The sequence below is a fragment of the Orycteropus afer genome, unplaced genomic scaffold, assembly GCF_000298275.1.
Source record: "Orycteropus afer afer isolate SDZICR_OR568_19922 unplaced genomic scaffold, OryAfe1.0 scaffold00003, whole genome shotgun sequence".
NCBI classification, from domain to species: domain Eukaryota; kingdom Metazoa; phylum Chordata; class Mammalia; order Tubulidentata; family Orycteropodidae; genus Orycteropus; species Orycteropus afer.
Window position 1 is genome coordinate 30,286,964 of NW_006921590.1, and position 17,435 is coordinate 30,304,398.

Sequence of the window (17,435 nt, forward strand, 5' to 3'; positions counted from 1 at the left end):
TTTCTAGCCTCAGTCTATTAATTAGAGAAAATATTTTGTATGCCTTCAGTCTTTTAAAATTGATCAAAACTTGCTTTGTGATCTACCATGTCATCTTTTTATTCTGGAGAATGATCTATATGCACTGGAGTGAAATATATATTGTGATTATTTTATTTATTTATTTATTTATTTAGTATCTCCCATGCACCTCTCTCTGTCCTCCTCTTCCTCAATGCCACCATGTTGATCACTCACATTTGGTACACTGCCCTTCTTTTCACCCAAATCAATACTTTTCTCTACCTATCTAATAGTTGCTCCCAGAAATATTGTGCTATTTTTGAATATGTCTGTTAAGTCTAGTTATTTTATAGTGTCATTCTGGTCTTCTGTTCATTTGTTGATCTTCTTTCTAAATGCTTTTTTCAATATTCAAAGTGGTGTACTGAAGTCTCCAACTATGATTGTAGTTATCTGTTTCTCCCTTCAATTCTATCAGTGTTTGCTTTCTATATTTAGGTCTTCCAATATCATGTGCATTTATATTTATGATTGTTAAATCTTCTTGATTGACTCTTTTTTCATTATGTAATATCTACTTGTATCTCATCTGACAGATTTTGTCTTAAAGTCTACTACTCTGTCTGATACTGAGATTGCCACCTCAGCTCTCTTTTAATTATTATTTGCATGGAATAATTTTTCCATCCTTTCACTTTCAACCTATTTTGTGTCCTTAGGTTCAAGGTATGTCTCTTGTAAATTGCATATAGCTCGATCATGTTTTTTTTTTTAATCCATTCTGCCACTCTCTGTCTTTTGATTGGAGCATTTAAGCCATTTACATTCACTGTAATTACTGATGGGAGCTCTGTTGGTGTAATTACTGATAAGATGTGACTTACTTCTGCCATTTTGTTATTTCTTATTGTGTGTGCCTTAAGCCTTCTTTGTTTTGTCATTTCTTATTGTGTGTCTTAAGCCTTCTTTGTCTTTATCATTTAGTATTGCTTGCTTTTGTTTTTGTTGGTTTATTATAGTAACTCTTTTTGATTCCCTCTCCTTTCCTTTTGTGTATGCACTGTATATATTTTCTTAGTGGTTACCATGAATATTACATTTAAGAGCTTGTATTTATAACATTCTAGGGTAAGTTGGTACCAATTTAACTTCAGTAACATACAATATATTCTGTCTATAACATTCTTCTCTCCTCTTTTGTTGTTGTTATCATTAATTATGTCTTTATATTTCATGTAACATAATTTTATCCTTGCCTTTTATATATTATTTGTTATTTTAAAGATGAAAGACAAAACATTTAGAATTGTCAAGCATACATACCTTATTACCAGCCTTTCCCTTTAGTAGGGATCTTTCTGTTAATGTATAGGTTTGAATTACTTTCTTGTATCTTTTCCCTTCAATCTACAGAAATCCATTAGTATTTTCTGTAGGGCTAGTCTGGTGGATACGAACTATCTGTTTTTGTTTATCTGGGAATATTTTAATTTCACCCTCTTTTTTTTTTTTTTTGTGATTTGGATGAAAGTTTACAGAACAATTTCACTTTCCATACAGCAGTTCACATACACTTTGGCTCATGACATTGACCACAATTTACCCCAATACAACAGCTCCCCTTCCACTTCCTCCCAATAGTTACCTTTTCTCTGTGTCCATCCTTTCCATGCTGTCTCCCTGTGCATAAACAGCCCTTCTTTCTCCCATGATTATTCTCTCCAAGGAGTGTATCTACCTCAGGTAAATGTTCAACTCATACGCCTGTCTTTTGTTGGGTTGGAAGCCACAGGTGTGGGTTCAATTCCAGACCTGAAGGGCAGCTAGGGGCCATAGTCTCAGAGGTTCCACCAGGCTCTATCAGACCAACAAACCTGGTTGTCCCTTTTTTTCCCCCCCAAATGATTTTGAGATTTGTTCCATATTGTTCTCCCTCTCTACCCAGGATCTCCTACATAGATCCCCCTCCGAATGGTTGACAGTGTTCACCCTCATTCTTAAAGTATCACTTTGCTAGGTACAGTATTCTTCGTTGACAGTAGTTTTTTTTTTCTTTCAGCACTTTAAATATATCATTCCATTGCCTTCTAGCCTCCAATGTTTCTGAGAAAAAATTGGCACTTAATGTTATTGAAGATCCTTTATATGTGACTGTTTACTTCTTTTCAATTATTTTCAGGATTCTCCCTTTATTTTTAATTTCTGAGAGCTTAACCATGATATGTCTTGGTGTAAATCTCATTGAGTTTACTCTGCTTAGGCTTCTTCGAACTTGTTGGATTTGTAGATTTGGTAGCATAATGCCTAAGGCATTTGACTGCTAACCAAAAGGCTGGTGGTTCAAGCCCACCAGCCAGTCCTTAGAAGAAAGGTTGCGCAATCTACTCCTGTAGTGATACTGCCTCAGAAACCTAAGGTGGGGTCACTATGAGTTGGATCTGACTCCACAGCAATGAGTTTGGTTTGGTTTTTGGTCCTTCATTAGATTGGGGAAACTTTCTGTCATTATTTCTTCAAATATTATTTCTGTCCTGTCATCTTTCTTATCTCCTTCTGGAATTCCCATGATGCATATGTTAGGTATCTTGTTGTCCCTTTATTCCATTAGACTGTGCTCAGCCTTCTTGAGCTTCCATTCTTACTGCTCTTTAGTGTTTGTAATTTTAACTATTTTATCCTCTAATTCAAGATTCTTTCTTCAGCCTAATTAAATTTGTTGGTAAGTCCTTCTATTGTGTTTCACATTTCAGTTATTGTCCCTTTCAGTTGCAATATCTCTTCTTTTAGATCTTCAATTTGTTCTTGCATTATTTTCCTTATTTCTTTAGCTCTTTGTTTATGTTTTCCCTTAGTTCCTTAACTACACTTAATGTTGTATTATATTCTCCCCCTCCCCTTTTTTTTCCATTATTTGGTCATCCCTAGATGTGCTTTCATTCCTTTGTCATATTCATTTGGATGGGTGGACCATTATTTCTCTGTTCTTTGTGTGTCTTGTGATTTTTTTGCTGGGACACTAGAATTTTTGAGGATATTAACTTTCTCAATTTTCCTCAGTATTTGGTGCTCTTGCCCACATTACTTTCTGCAAGAAATGCTTCAGTGGGCAAAGCCTTTGGCCTTTGCTTACCATCTCCTCTCCCTCTCTGTGATAGCTCCTTCTCCTCCTTAATTAATTGGGATTCAAAGTTACAGATCTTGGTTTTCAATTTTCAGTGTCTTCCAAACATACTGGAGAACATGCTGTGGTCAGTCTGTCCACTAGCAGGCACTACCACTCAGGTGAGATGAGTGAATGTCATGTACTAATCAATTTGTCCACCCAGGGTTGCAGTGCTTTCTCTCATTATTACTCTCTTCCTGTGGTGGAGTGAATTACTTACTATAGCCCTTTTAGCCATAGTCTTTGTAACTACCACCAAATGTCTGGGCAAAACTAAGCAAATGTGAGGTGCTTGTGCCCCATTAGTGGGATCAGATAGCTTGCTAATATTACAAATGAACTGCAAGGATGGTACCATGCAAATAAGGTGTATGGAACTTTAACAAGGGGATTGGTCAGTTTTTCCACCCCTCTAGGCTTAAAATGAGCCAACCCAGAGGTGGAAAGGGGGGACCTGACCACCACCAAGAAAAAGAGACAGGAGTAGAGTGCAACGTTTGGACCCAGGGTGCCTGTGCTGGGACCCTCCTAGATCCAGGAGACAGAAACCTGTATATGATGCTGGATCCTCCTAGATCCAGGAGACAGAAAGCTGGAGATGATGAGAAGTGGCAGGAGAGAAAAAGCAGAACCAAGAAATGGCATGAGACAGTGCACTGAGCTTCTGGGACCATGGAACAAGAATGCTGAGTGGACTTTGGGCAGGAAGCTTGCTGGCAGAGTGGGGTGCCTCTGGGCACATACTGGTTTAGTTAGGCTCACTGGTCCATGACTGAGAAAGCTGAGTACCTTTGAGGAGGAGGCTGGCTGGTAGAATGGGGTGCCTCTGGGCACTTGGTGGAGCTAGGTTTGGTGATCCATGGAGCTAGACTTGAGCACTTTTGGGCCAAGTATTACTGGTGGAGGGGGGTGCCTCTGGCACTTATTGGCAGACCTAGCTTTGAAACACTTGCCTGAGCAGAGGCTGGACTGAGAGGCAACAAGAGGAAACAGAGAGAGACTTCTCTGTGGTAATGGCTGAGAAGAGACTGTCCTGATGGAAGAACTGTATCCTGAGTCCTTTCTGATCCTGAATTGTATGTGTTACTTCCCTAATAAACCCCATAATTGTGAGTATCATCTGTGAGTTCTGTGTTGGGCACTGTATGAAGTAGAGAGTACCATGGGAGGGACAGTGTTTGTCAGAACTGGTAAAAAGGTTGGTGAAAAGAGGTATATCTGTCCTCAGCCTCTTAAGAATCAGCTTTGGGCTGATGCTAATGGTAATCCACCTTCCCTCTGGTGAAGCTAAACAAAGAGGTCAGACACACTATTTTTACATGTCCCTTCTCTGTTTATGCAATCATATTTTTAGTCACAAAACCCACATCCAGCAAGCCCTCTTTGGGGCTCAGTGTTGCCCTCTGGATTTATCCAAGATTTCTTTCCCTGCTATGTGGGGCCTGCTTATATCTTATATTCAGAGGAAGTACAGGTAGACTTTCCTCTGTTTCAGGTGGAGGAGGGGATTGCACTCCCCAGAAGGACCTCCAAAGACATCTATCTTGTTGATTTCAGAATGGCCCTGTGGTATTTGGGGGAGCAGTCTCCATTTAGGTAACTCACCTCCTGATTCCACTGTAGGCAACCTCCTGTAGGAGTTTGTATCACTCCAGCAGCCAACAGTTATTGATTTGGGGAGGAGCAGTCAAACTCTGAACTGACCACCAGTGAGGTCTGACTTACTGCTATCAGAGCCTGTACTGCTGTATGTTGGCTATGGGTATAGCATCCACTCAAGATGCCTGCTTCTTAGAACGCTTTAGCCTCCATCAGAATTCCTTAGCACTGACTGAAAGGAGGAGAAGACAGACCAGAACTGACTCCCAGGAAGTGTGTCTTGTTGTATCAGAGGCCTGAGCTATGGAGTGTGCAGGAAGGCAGGTAGAATGTTGACTATGAGAGCAAACTCCACTGTACAGGCTTTCTGCAGCACTTCACAGTAGGCTTGCAACCAACAATGTCTGGCTGAGGAAGATGCTGCACACTCCAAATGGACTCCCAGGAAGGTCTTCCTTATTGATTTTAGGGCAGAAGCTTGGTGTCTTGTCTCTTTGTATAGAGTGGGGCTGTGGTAGTTAGGAAAGCAGGCTCTTTTTCTGGGGCCACTATCCTACTTCACAGCAGCCAGTAGCCTGTGAAGCAGTTTTCTACTGTATGTGATTTGTTGATTCTTGCCTGTTTGCAGTTCCCTACTGCTTTCCTCTGCTCCCCAGTTCAGAGTCCTTCAAAGCCAAGCACTGCCCGCTTGTTGTATTTCTTGTATTTGTGAGAAAGGGTCAGAATGATGGTTTGTTCATATTGCCATCTTCCCAGAATTCTTCACAACTTTTTTTTTCTTCATATCACTTATCATCATCTGATCTACTTTATGTTTTATTTATTTCTATAAATGAGTATCATATTAGTCATTAGAATGTAAGCTCTATATGAGCACAGATTTCTGTCTGTTCATTCCTATCTCCCCACACCTAGAACAATGCCTGAAACATAGTAAAACCAAAACTAAACCCACTGCTATTGAGTTGGATCCAACTCATAGCGACCCCTCCCTTGGGTCTCTGAAGTGGTATCAGTACGGAAGTAGATTGCCCAATCTTCCTTCTGAGGAGTGGTTGGTGGGTTTGAACTGCCAGCCTTCTGGTTAGCAGTCAAATGCCTTAGGCACTATGCCACCAGTGCTCATTAAATATTACTGGGCAAATGCGTGAGTAAATGGTAGGCTTTTTCAAGAAGAGGACACACCTGTGTAGAAGACCCCTCTTTCACGGCAATGCGTAAAATGCCTTCTGATACATAAAGATAGGAGAGGAAGAGGTGTGTGAAGATGAAGCCAAGCTCAAGTTAGGGACTTGCTACAGGTGGTTGTAGAATGTTCAGAAACCTGTATCTGGCAAGAGAGCTTTATTCTTTTGCTTCTTAGATTTTATTCATTTACTTCTTGTTTCCCCATAATTATTCATGGAATGATTGTAAATGTCAGACCATATCAGCTATGCTAACTGAGGCTGATTTTAAAATGTCTGAGTGAGGGATGCTGGAGGGACCTGAGGGGCACTCAAGGAGGAAGCATTGGGGTGGCTGGGGCCCATCCATCTCGAGAGTCCCTTCCAGTACTCTCCTTGGGGTGGGCTTGTATTTCAGAGGGAAGCTGGACCTTCACAGCTGTCATGGCTGAAGCTGGCTTAAGATCTTGTTCCATAAGCCTTTCTCCCTAACATAAAATAAACAACCAGAAAATGAGGCTGTTACAGCTGAGGAGAGGAAGGCCTCTGTAGCCTAGGCCTTAGTCCCCCAGCCTCAGCCGCTAGAAACAACAACAAAAAACCATTGCTGTCAAGTTGATTCCAACTCCTAGCAACCATCTAGGACAGAGTAGAATTGCCTCATAGGTTCCCAAGGCTGTAATCTTTGCAGAAGCAGAGTGCCATATATGTCTCTCTCCTGTGGAACATCTGGTGGGTTTGAACTACTAACCTTTTGCTTAGCATCTGCGGTGTAGTAAATTACTTAGTGTGGCTTTTCTACCCATAAGTCTTTGTAAACTCCAAGGTGGGATTTTGTATGAGCAACTGAGCAGCCCCCTGATTGCTGAAGCTATCCACCTGGGTTATTTCTGTTGGGAGTGGCACAATACAATGTTCTGGGAGGTGCCCACTCTCTCTCACGTGCTTAGAGTTCTGATGCTGTGATTGGCTAGTTTGACCACCCTTCCGGGCTCAAAGGAGGCCTCCTGGAGGCAGAACTCTCTCTGACTGCTGGTTGAGGAAGATGTGCTGCCGAAAGAGACACGCACCCCTGAAAGAGACAGGCGTTGCTGGGAAAGAGATGCAAGAGACACGCATTGCTGAGTGAGACACTGAGGGACCAGTGCTGCTGGGAAAGAGACTGTGAGAGACTGTTGGCCGAGGGACGGTGGGCTGGGAGAGAGACTGAGCATTTTTCTTGAACTTGAATTGTAGCCTGGTGCTTCCCTAATAAACCCCATAATCTGTGAGTTCTGTGTGGCCACTGCAGTGAATTATCGAACCCAGGAGAGAGGTGGTGGGTGCCTTGGGAGGAACGGTTGGTGAAAGGGCTGGAGGGAGGCAGCATGTCTGGCCTTGCAGTAATAGGCCTTGGGTTACTGCTGGTAATCCTGCCTTCCCCTTGTAGGGTTAGAGGAGGTCAGAACATGTGGCCTCCTTGTCGTTTTTGCAGCATCTGAGTGCTTAACCACTGCACTATCAGGGCTCCTTCCACTGGAGTATTCTCTAAAGCAGCATGTGGATTTCCTGGTGGACCATTTGAAAGCTGTTACAAAGCCCATTTGTAACACATCCCTGGCTCTTTAATACCTCAAACCAAAGAGTTCCAGGTCAAACTGATTGGAATGTATTAAGGTCAGAGAGCCTCTAGGTTCCCCATTGATTGTCTACTCAGTCCTGGCCTTTAGCTGTGAACAAGGGAAGGCATTGCTTGCACAGGGCCAAATGCCCAATGTCTTCGTTCAGTTGAGCTTCTCTTCCTGCTGTTAGGCTTTCATATCCAGCATGTATTGCCCCTTCACCCCCACCTGTTGGTCCACATAAGTCTTTGAGACTGTGAACTGCACCTGAGGGATGATGCCCCCCTTGGAGGGCTGCTCACCTAGGCTTCTGGTAGGCAACCTCTTTGTGGTCTGTGGTGCTTTCCATATTGTACTCAAGTAGCTGCCAAATCCTGCCTTTTCTTCTTTTCAGTATCTCTGGGATCCTTCACTCACTCAACCCCTTAATCCTAGTGCAGCTGCCGCCTTGTGGATGCACTGTCTTCCATCTCTAGAGTCTCTTGGTCTCCTCTTCCATAACAAGATTTTCCATTCTGGCCTGGCTCTGCTCAAGGATCCATGCCTACCACAAAACTACGGAATCTCACACAACCTTCTACTTGCCTAGTTTGCCCTGCTTTACCACTTGGTGTGTTTCTAAATGCCTGGATCAGAATCAACAGGAATGTAGAAAGGCCTTTGATGAATTCCTGTCCTACCTTCTCCACATACTCACCCATCCACCTCCTCCACATACATTGACACAAAGACACTCTCAGACACAAACATACAGATATAGACACACACACACACACACACACACAAATATACACCTAGATGTAGACATAAACACACATGGGCACAAACAGAGACACAAACACACAGGCTTTGTTAGGTGACAAGAAGGTACTTTCTAATGTTATGCCCATAAGCATGGCTGAAGCCAGGTTTTTGTAAAGTTCATCTGAGTTTGGAAAAGATAGAATTATTTAATGGATGAATTATTTACATTTTTGATTGAACCATAGCCCTGTTTGAAATATTATACCCCTATTTGCCTAATCAACCTCCCATCTTATTTGGCCCCACAAGTACCAGCTGACCACTCCCTGACCATTGAAGAAGCCAACTATATCTAGCTCATATTTTTGTTCCGGGCACAGGGACAATATGAATGAAAATTTACCCATGGGGAGATCACCAAATAGGTCATCACATGGGCCTGAGGTGGTAGGGAGGGTTCAGCTTACATGCCAGCTTTGATTTTGATCAGTAGAGGTACCTAGAATACTGTGCTGAGAAAGATCCAGTCTGTGTTTGGATTCAGCAGGAAATAAGACTGTGGTAGATTAGTGATGCCTGCCAGGGCCATGGGACAGGATTGTGGTGACACAATATCAGAGAGTTGTTTTTCCTGATGTGTGTCATGAATGAGGACAATATATGCCCTGGTCATTATCAAAGACTGTTATGGATTGAATTGCCAACTGAAAAACATATATTTAAATCTTAGCCCCGAGACCTATGTTAAATGATGCAGGAAACATCAAAAATAATAACAGAATCACAGTACCAAAAAGCATTGGTCACCATTCAACCATTTCAGGAGGGAAGGGGAGACTGAAAGGTGATGGAGGGGTGTTAGGAGACATCCCATCTTCTTGTACAGCTCCATCACAGCCAGAGATGCTCTGGGGTGGGGTGGTGGTAGGGGAGTAGTCCCTCTAACTTACTGCATCTACCTGATTTCACTAAGTCAAGGGCCTGTCTAATCGTGCTCCAGAGGCACAGCTCAGTTCCTGGGAGGATGAGGCCACTGCCTTTATCCAGGAAGAGTGGGCCTTGGGAAAGAGAAGAGAATAGGTAGGTCTGGTGCCCTGTCTCCACACCATGGAACCACTGATTTTGCAGCCTTGATGGCAGGTGGGTTGCATCCCCTCTCTCTTTCTCTCTCCTTGGCTTCCAGTACTCCTGGCAAACTCTGCCTTCTGACCTCCCATTCCTTGCCTCTTGGCCTACCCTACTCCCCTGTAACTTTGATACGGAGTCACCAGAGGACAGTGTGAAATGTCCTCATCCATGCTGCTGGAAGCTCATAGAGCTCTGACTGGGAGTCAAGGGGGCTGAGCAGCTCTGACTCTTGTGATCCTCATAAGACAGGAGCTGCCTGAGTCTGGGCTGCTATCCCACCTCTGTGCCTGGGGCTCATCTCTTCCTGCATAGTGTTGGGGCTGAGGCCACACAAATGCATGGGTCACCACAGAATTCAATTAAAGGCACAACGTTTGGAGACAGGCAGACTTGCACACTTTGAGTGAGCCACTTGCACTTGCTAAACCTCAGTATTCTCTGTCAAGTGGAGATGAGCAGAGCACCTGCTGGAAGGGTTGCTGTGAGGCCCCGAGGTCAGCCATTGGAGACTCTCAGCACAGCATTTGGCACATGGTAACACCTCAGGAAATGTAGTTGCTCTCACTGTACCTGCTGGATCAGACTGTCCCCATTACTTAAGATGCTGTTTATAGAGAGGCCTGCACCTCATTTGCACATCCCAGCCCCCTATTCCCCTGTTTCACATAGAGCCCTCTCCTAGATCCCATGACCAAGGAGGGCCACAAGTGGGGCCTGGTGGACCAGAACCTCCTGCTTACCTCATTCAAGCTGGAAATGAGACCTGAGGAAGAACTGGAGAGGCCGAAACGTTTCTCAATGGTGGTGAGACTACTCTTGAAGTAGGCACTGTACAGGAGCTGGCAAAGCTGTAGGAGGCCATGGCAGAGCACGAACATCTGGAGGCACAGAAGAAGGGCCCTGTCAGGTCTCTAGACAGTGAGCCCAGGCCTCCTTCCCAGTCCTCCACTCCAATGCCCCTGAAACAGGAGGCCCAGCAGCCTGATGTGAATCCTCCTCCACCACGTTTTTGCTGTGAGACAGCCTCCCCATCCTCCACTTCCTCACCATGAGTAAAATCTACTTCACAGAGTGGCCTGGAGGATGAAATAAAATCACTGGAATAAGGTATTTCAGCCCTCAGAAAGCATTCAGTTAAGTATTAGTTATTACTGTCATTACTGCCATTCTTACATTGTTACAAATTGTTCAGTAAAAGCAAGGCCAAGAGCTCAGTGGTGTAACAGTTAAGTGCTTGGCTGCTAACTGAAAAGCTGGTGGTTTGAACCCACCCAGCGGTTCTGCAGGAGAAAGACCTGGTGATCTGCTCCCATAAAAATTACAGTCAATAAAACCCTATGAGGAAGTTCTACTTTGTTACATAGAGTCTCTGTGAACTTCAGTTGACTCTACGGCACCCAACAACAAAACCAAGACAAGAATCGGAGAATCACCGCCAACAGACAGAGTTGACTTACCAAGCATGCATTCACCATCTTGCTTTTTTTCTCTCCAGTGGGCCGCGGGTCTACCTGTCCTCGCTCCTGTGCCCTATGAGGGCACATTCAATCCAGACTACCCCTAGGCACACACAGAAGCCCTAGGTCACATTGCTTCCCTTTCCCCTTCTCTTATTTGTCCCTCACTTCCTTCTTCCACATTAATACTCATTCTCCAAGGCCTATTTTTATTGCTTCCAATGAGTCCCTGTGATGCTGACACCAAACCACCTGGATAGAATGAATGCTTCCCTCCCTAGTCCTCATTTATTAAGGCTTCTTATCAGAGATAGCTTGGCCTCTAGTCAGAGGAATCTGTGACTGTGCTTGCTTCTCCCCTGAATAGATAGTAATAACCTCAGGGAAGTCCAAAAACCAAACCAGTCACTGCCCTTGAGTAGATTCGACTCATAACAACCCCTCCTTGGGTTTCCAAGGCTGGGTCAGATCTGACTCGATGGTAGTGAGTTTGGTTTGGTTTTTCTAATCTCTATGGAAGCAGATTGCCCCATCTTCCTTCTGAGGAGTGGCTGGTGGGTATGAACCTCCAGCCTTCTGGTTAGCAGTCCAATGCCTTAGGCAGTATGCCACCAGAGCTCCTATAGGGAAGTGACCAAGGCCTTTTGTTTTTATAACCTCCCCATCCCCCCACTGCACACACACAGCCCTGTGGGTACAGGTAAATGTGAGTCCACAGTTGACAGGGACGCATACACAGCAGGGATGGTGGAGAGGGGTTTGACGGTCTGGAGCAGGCAGTCTCAGGGCTGGAAGTCCCATCTCCCTGAACATCCTCTGGAAGGTGTTCCTTCTGGAGATTTCACTTTTCCTCCAGGGAAGGGTGGGGTGCTGTTCCATTTCATAGTCTGCCAGAGTTCTTCCCTTAATTGAAGGGCTGGCATCTCTGGAGAGAAACTGGAACTCCACCTTCATTTCCTTTTCCTCCCAAAGTTGAGCCTGTCCCCTCCACAGGGGCCAGAGCTGACATTTCCTCTCCTATCTGATAGGACAGAGGCTTCTGAGAACAGATTAGAGCTTCTGACAGGACCCAGCCCTCACTATCTGCATATGCATTCATGCTTGAGGGCCTCCGAATCTGAGTTAGCCAAAACATCCATGAAACCAGACCTTTCCCCAAATTGCCACCTGCTCCTTAGTCCTCGCTGCCACCAACTCCTCGCTCAGTGATGGAGGGAGGCATGCTACTTGTAAGCAGAGGTAGTACTCCATCCCTGCCTCCAGAGAAAGGCTCCACTTTGTTTGGTTTTATATATTAGAATTCATCTTAATACTTTGTTTGAACCAAAGGGTTCTACTGATAAAGATATTAATATTTTGTTTGAACCAAAGGGTTCTACTGATAAAGATATTTTGAAAATTATCTAGTCCCACTTTCTTTTCACAAATGGGGAAACTAAGGTCTAGGAAAAGGGGATCAGAGTACCTAGCATCATGCCCTGCATGTTGTAGTCATTTCTGGGCTCAGGTGCTAGTTGCTCGAGATGTTCTGGGCTTGTGTCTCACACAACTGTGTGGCCTCAGCATGTTTTTTTGTCCTCTGAGGCCCGTGGTTCCCCAACTGTGAGATCATGAGGTTAAATCAGCTTAAATCAGTTGAGTTAAATCTCAGCTCAGCTTTGATTCAAAATTACCTGGCCAGGATTCAGGTAGGGGAAGTGTCTTCAAAATATAGAAACAGCCCAAATCCAGACCTACTGAAATAAATTCAGTAGCAATGAAGTCTAAAATATATATTTGGACAAGTTCCTCCAGCAGAATCTGACGGACAACTCTGGTTTAAAATCTCTGGACGAGAGGAAACTTCCTAGCCATAACAATCTGTGTGCAGAGGACAACATGTAAAGGATTAGGAAAAAAGACAAAAACAAAACAAACATTGTTAGTTGCCTTAGTGTTGGTTCCAACTCATGACAACCTATGTATAACAGAATGAAATGTCACCTGCTCTTATGCCATCTTCATGATCGTTGGTAACACAGAGAGATCTTCCTTAATTTATAGCCATTTCCACTCTAAAGTATAAGGGACCACAAAGGCATGGAACGAGACTAATGGGAAAGTAGCACTAGATGGTAATGGAATTCATTAAGGTCCATTAATCTTCCTCGGATACAGAGCATCAGAGCACACTCAAACCCAGATTCCCTGATCTGGGCCAGATCCAGAAAATAGGTGATTTGATCTTGGATGATTTGCCAGATGCTCTGTTGATCCTCTAACAGTTAATGTCCCCATAGCTCTATCTGTAGTATCCTTTTCTACCACAGCATCCTTTTTGCACACATTCATGGGAAATCCCATTTGCCAATAGGAAGATGCCATCCAAGTCCTAGTTTGTCACCTAGAACTTTCACTAGAGTATTACACTCAGATCTATCCCACTGTCTGCTGGACATGTTCACCTGGACACTCTCAGACCCCTAAGATTAATCACTGCCCAAATAGAACACATTTTCTTTTCCCCCTCAAACTGTTCCTCTTTTGTCTTCATCCCCCATCAATCCTCTTAGATGCCACTGTCCTTCACTCCCCATCCCCTGGCATTCACCCCAATGTAAAGCCATGTGATTTCTTCTTGTATCTCTGGTACATGACTCCTGCCCTTCATCTTCAGGTGTGTGCCTTGGCTCTGACCTTCACTATCTCTCCCCTGGATTACTCCAACAGCCTATCACTGGTCTTGCCTTTCCCCTTCAAGCCTTTCACTACATCACCCCAGAGAGAGCATTCTCAAATTCAAGCATGCACATGTCACCCCCAATTAACATCTCTCATTGGCTCTCTACTTCTTATAAGTCCCCATGAATATGGACCAATCATAGCAACTCAGCTCGAATGAAAAGAATAAAGTAGAAGTGATGCTATGTGACTTCTGAGGCTATGTCTTAAAAGCCAACACAAAATTTCCTGGCTCTTTCTCTCTTGGGACATTTGCCATTGGAACCAGACATCATGGTGTAAGGAAGTCCAGTCTTCCTTATTCATGGAAAGGCAACATGTAGGCATTCCAGTCAACCAACCCAACTAAAGTTTCATCTCACAACCAGCATCAACCTCCAGCTACATCAGTGAGTAAACCTTCATACGATTCTAGCCCCATATGGTGACAAGTGGAATGGAAACGAGCTATCCTCACCAAGCCCTGTATAGATTGAAGAGTAAAGAGCAAACTAAATGCTGATATTGTTTTAAGCACTAAGTTTTGGATTGTTTTTATATTGCAGCATTAGATACCTGTAATACCTGATGCCATACACCTGACCTTCAAATGTCATCAAGGTCATAGCACTTAAAGTTCTCCAAAGCACACACACTGTGTCTGAGCCCTTGTTCATAATTGTCACAGGATGGTCTTTCTGTTCTTTGTCTGGATAACTCCTAGCTCCTCCTTGCCCTTCAGGACTCCTCCTTGTCTAGCATGGAGCACAGCTGTATTTCTAGTTTGAGGTTGCTTCTAAATGACAGTACCCTGTTGCCAACTTCTGCCAGAGGCAACTTGATTGCTTGGCACATGGTTGGTGGCAAGGCCAGCATCTAGCAGAGAAATGAGGAGCTGACATAACAGCCTTGGGGGAAGACAATGAAGACTTGACCTGAGACTGGGTCAGTGAGGATGCAGGGGAGACCTGATTTGGGGGCCTTTGCAGAGGCTGGGTTGACAGGGCTGTCACTAATTTGAGGTAGATGGAGAGAAGGGCAGGGTTTTCAGCCTGAGGGCCAGGAAGGGGGCAAAATGATGGATAGAAACAGAGTACTCAGGAGGAGTATATATGGAGAGGGAAGACAATGAATTCACTCTTGGAACATCTGAGTTTCTGAGCACTAAGTTCAGAAAAGACCAGACTCCCCCTATCCAAATTAGTAATTAATTAACACAAATGACTAATTGCTACCAATTTCCCCAGCTATCTTATGAGAAGAGGGTGGGGAAGTGGGAAAGAAAGTCTGCCTCAGATTTTTTCCAGAAAAGTATCCTTTGCTATTGCTGGTTAACTACAGAAATCTTTCATTTTTCCCATAGATACTAGGTGGATGACACCACCTAGGGTCTGCTGATACCTTCTCACATCTCCTGCCCCTCGCAAAGCCAGCTTCACCACCAGCTGTTGGACACAGCATTCCTGTCAGGTTTGGATGCCTGATGGGTACCTTGGGCAGAGATGCTGGAATGTATCTGCACACCCCCTCCCCCCAGTTCCAATGGATGTAGAAGATGGGGAGGAATCAGATATGTGGCTGGAGAGGAGGGAAGGGCAGGGAGAAAACACCAAGAAAAGAAAGAAGTAAATGGATGGTTCTAGCAGAGTTTTCTGCCCAGGGCCACTCAGGGTCAGTCATCTGGCCCCACACACTGAGCTTATGTGGAAGAGGCCATGGTTCCATGACCCGGATGCTCAAACTTACCCAGTACCTGCTACATACTCAGTATGAGGTAAGCAAGGATCATTTGACACAATGCAAGAGAAATAAAAATCCAGTCCTTGAAGAGAACACAGGTTTAATAGTAAATGTAGATAGATGAATGGAGTAGGGAAATGTTTGCAAGATGAGTTGCAGTCCATCCTTCACTATAATGTATGGGACACAGCGTTATGGTTAGGGGTAGTTTTGGTGTCAAATAGGCCTAGGTTTATATCCTGGCATTCTATGGAATGGCATGACCTTTTGCTACTTATGTGACTTCTCTGAGCAGCAGTTTCCTTGACAGTAAATGAGAGCTATGATAATATCTGTTCACAGAGTTGTTGTGAAGATGGCATGAGATGATGTGTTTAAAGTGCCTGGCATCCTGCCTGGCCCTTGGTGAGTATTCCAAATACTGGAAGGATATTGAATAAGTTGTAGCTGCCCACACTCCCTCCTCTTGCCTCCCAAGTAATTTAACCTCTCTGATGCTTTTATTTCTCCTGTGGTGTGAGAACTGTAGAAAAGAACTTCCCACCATGTGTCTAACAGACATGCTTTAGATACTCCAAGTCAAAGTATACATACTATAATACCCCTCATGTATATTTATAACATCCTTTAGAATATTAAAGGTGCTCAGAAGTCCTTCAGATAAGATCTGCTTAACTTTGTTTAACATAACTTTCCCCATACTTGTTGAATCATGGAATCCTTTTTCTCACATAACAAATAGTATCATTCTGCAGAATGTACCTTAGGAAAAGTTATCACTTTTAGAAACAACTATGGTAATAAATGTTACATGGGATGTATTATCTTCTTTAAAATAACAAACCACCATTTTCTGTTTACTCCATTTCTTCTTCCTAATATTTATTGCTTCCTAAAATCATATCATGATTTGATTTCTTACTTACTTACTTACTACCAGAATGCAGACTTCATGGAGGCAAAGACAATGTGTATTTTTAGGACACCAAGATCCCTAGTGCCTGAAACAATGCCTGGCCCGTCACTGGGGATCAATCATTGTCGAATGAGCGAATATGGCTTTAAAGTACTCTAAATGATGAACCCATACTCCAGAATACACATCCATCTGAGTAGCCACTCTGGGAAGCTGCAAACTCATTCCAACAATCTGTCCTCCATCATTTATGATTCCCTCGTCTGCAGCCATCAATACACAAACCACATAACTTACCAGAAACAAAACAGCATTTTCAGCTTAGCTGCCCCTCTTATCTGGCTCACTCTATATCACTTTTGGATATTTCTAAATCCAAACTAAAAACTTAAAGATTTATAGCTACGTATGAAGGAACTTTCTGGGGTGGTAGAAATATTCTATATTTTTATTGTGTTGGTATTTACCAGGTGTAAACATTTGTCACAACTCATCAAACATTTAAAATCTGTGTTTCATTAGATATAAACTATACCTGGATAAACTTGATTAAAGAAAAAAAATTAATTAAAAAGTTGGATTGCTTTTGTTTTGCAGCATTAGATACCTGTAACACCTGATTTGTGGACCATGATATTATAGATATCTAATGCTGCAAAATAAAAACAATCCAAAACTTAGTGCTTAAAACAATATCAATAATGTTCTAAGGCTTTGAAAGGAATTCCACAGTTTTATTTATTTACTTTTAATATTATAAGCATTGGCAATGTCATTGGAATAAGTTTGTTTTTTTCAAGACACTTACTTTGAAAGAGGCAGCTCTGGTAGCGTAGTGCCTAAGATACTTGACTGCTAACCAGAAGGCTGGCAGTTCAAACCCACCAGCCCACTCCTCAGTAGGAAGGTTGGGCAATCTACTTTTGTAGTGATCAGAAACCCAAGGAGGGGTCATTATGAGTTGGATACAACTCCATGGCAGTGTATTGTATTTGTGTTTACCTTGAAAGATTCAAAATGCATGTAGATATCTAAATTTGTAGTACGTGTGTGTTAAAATGATACATGTCACTTTAAGTACATCTTGCAGAAGGAAGCTAGATGAGAAATTACATGTCAAGGGAACAACATTCCTGTGAGGTGCGGTGTGGTGGGAGGGTTTTCAGACTTCTATACGTGAAGGCACTGCTCACAGTCCCATTCTTCTTCTTCTTCTTT

At 43.3% G+C, this 17,435-nt stretch overlaps 1 protein-coding gene across 1 annotated transcript in view; it reads right to left on the reverse strand.

Moving 5' to 3' along the window:
- Positions 1-17,435, reverse strand: part of SLCO2A1 (solute carrier organic anion transporter family member 2A1) — a 120,349-nt gene that overhangs the window by 58,398 nt on the left and 44,516 nt on the right. Inside the window, exon 2 of the mRNA XM_007937015.2 lies at positions 10,145-10,282. Coding sequence (XP_007935206.1) covers positions 10,145-10,282 — 138 coding nt within the window. The remainder of the gene's footprint in view (positions 1-10,144; positions 10,283-17,435) is intronic.